Source organism: Nanorana parkeri, unplaced genomic scaffold (assembly GCF_000935625.1).
Source record: "Nanorana parkeri isolate BGI_ZX_2015 unplaced genomic scaffold, ASM93562v1 scaffold2109, whole genome shotgun sequence".
Taxonomy (NCBI): Eukaryota; Metazoa; Chordata; class Amphibia; order Anura; family Dicroglossidae; genus Nanorana; species Nanorana parkeri.
Window position 1 is genome coordinate 106,363 of NW_017308377.1, and position 1,776 is coordinate 108,138.

Consider the following 1,776-nt stretch of genomic DNA (forward strand, 5'->3'; position numbering starts at 1 on the left):
CTCCTTGTGCAGGGTGACTGGTCTTGTCTCCGCCCCCTCCTGTAGTACAGACCGCTCACTGCTGCTCTCTCCCCTTGTGCAGGGTGACTGGTCTTGTCTCCGCCCCCTCCTATAATAAAGAATGCTCACTGCTGCTCTCTCCTTGTGCAGGGTGACCGGTCTTGTCTCCGCCCCCTCCTGTAATACAGACCGCTCACTGCTGCTCTCTCCCCTTGTGCAGGGTGACTGGTCTTGTCTCCGCCCCCTCCTATAATAAAGAACGCTCACTGCTGCTCTCTCCTTGTGCAGGGTGACCGGTCTTGTCTCCGCCCCCTCCTGTAATACAGACCGCTCACTGCTGCTCTCTCCCCTTGTGCAGGGTGACTGGCCTTGTCTCCGCCCGCTCCTGTAGTTTTCTGCAGGCAAACTGGTGGGTGGAGCCTACTAGGCCCCTCCCACAACTCTGATAGGGGCATTGGGTGCAGACGAAGTGTCTTTATACCCCTCGTGGTTGAGGAGTAGACGGGAGTTGTGTCCGGAGTTCGGCTTTAACATAGATCGGTTCTCGGCTCAGAATGTCTAAACGTTTGGTTGGCTTTTCTCTCGGCAGCCAATGTGAAACTCCGAAACGCAAGCTGTTTGATCGCTACGCCCTCCCCAGGACGCACTCCGCGGACTCCATGGATGCAGGCAAGTGACTTCAAGCTTTCTATTGGCTGTCGGTCTAACTAATTCACACACGTTTTGTCATTAAAGAAATAACTCCGGGCACATTAAAAATTAACCCTTTCAGCGGGGCTGTCCCCAGACTGCGAGGGGTTAACTGCTCATTTTGTTCTAGACCAGGAGTGGGGAACCTCCGGCCCTCCAGCTGTGGGTGACACTACAAATCCCATGATGCATCTGTCTCTGGGAGTCTTGCCTGTGGCTGAGAACCTTGCAATGCCTCATGGGATTTGTAGTTTCGCCAAAGCTGGCGGTTCCCAAGCCCTGGTCTAGGGTGTATAAGATCTATTTCAGGGGTAGCCAAACTCTGGCCCTCCACCTGTGGTGGAACTACAAATCCCATGAGGTATTGCAAGATTTTCACAGCTAGACATGACTCCCGGAGAGATGCATCATGAGATTTGTAGTTTCACCCACAGCTGGAGGGCCGGAGTTTGGCTACCCCTGCTCTATTTGATCCTCAGTCCTGCGTCGGTGACCCTCGGCGTCCCTCCCTCCCCCTCTGCATTGGATGTGTTGACGTCACGGTTCCTTGGACCTCCAGAGCCCGGGGGAGAAGAGGCTGCGGGCACCGGGTATACAGTACACATTGTTGGGTGGGCTGAGCCCATAACATGATTGTAAAGTTCGTTCTCCACTCAAAGTTTTTTATTTCGGATAGTGAAGGGGAAGATCCGATGGGGAGGTGTCCCTCACTTCCTGTTCTGGAGCCAGTGTTGTCATTGGGACAGGAAGTAAGGGGAAAATCTCTTACCGTCAAACTTTTTATAGCTAACAAATGACATTTCTAACCGTTCCCTGTTCTATCCAAAACCTTAAAGTCAGAATCCCTACCGTGCTCCCCTGCGGGGCCGCGGATAATCAAAATCCGATCATTTACTGCCTATAAAGTGATTACTAATGAGCAGAATCAAGTGCAGCCTATTGGTTTTGCCCCTCGCAACAGTCTGTCATGTGGCCACTTGAGAAAATTACTTGCCCACCCCTGATCTATGACCATCTTCAGTGGAAGACATTTCTGTGGTACCTTCTGCTGGTCCCTACCTCCACGACATGGCACATCAGTGACAC

At 52.6% G+C, this 1,776-nt stretch overlaps 1 protein-coding gene across 1 annotated transcript in view; it reads left to right on the top strand.

Annotated features, from left to right (window-relative positions):
• LOC108800705 (M-phase inducer phosphatase 1-like) overlaps positions 1–1,776 on the top strand; it is a 28,188-nt gene that overhangs the window by 2,790 nt on the left and 23,622 nt on the right. Inside the window, exon 3 of the mRNA XM_018572693.1 lies at positions 590–669. Coding sequence (XP_018428195.1) covers positions 590–669 — 80 coding nt within the window. The remainder of the gene's footprint in view (positions 1–589; positions 670–1,776) is intronic.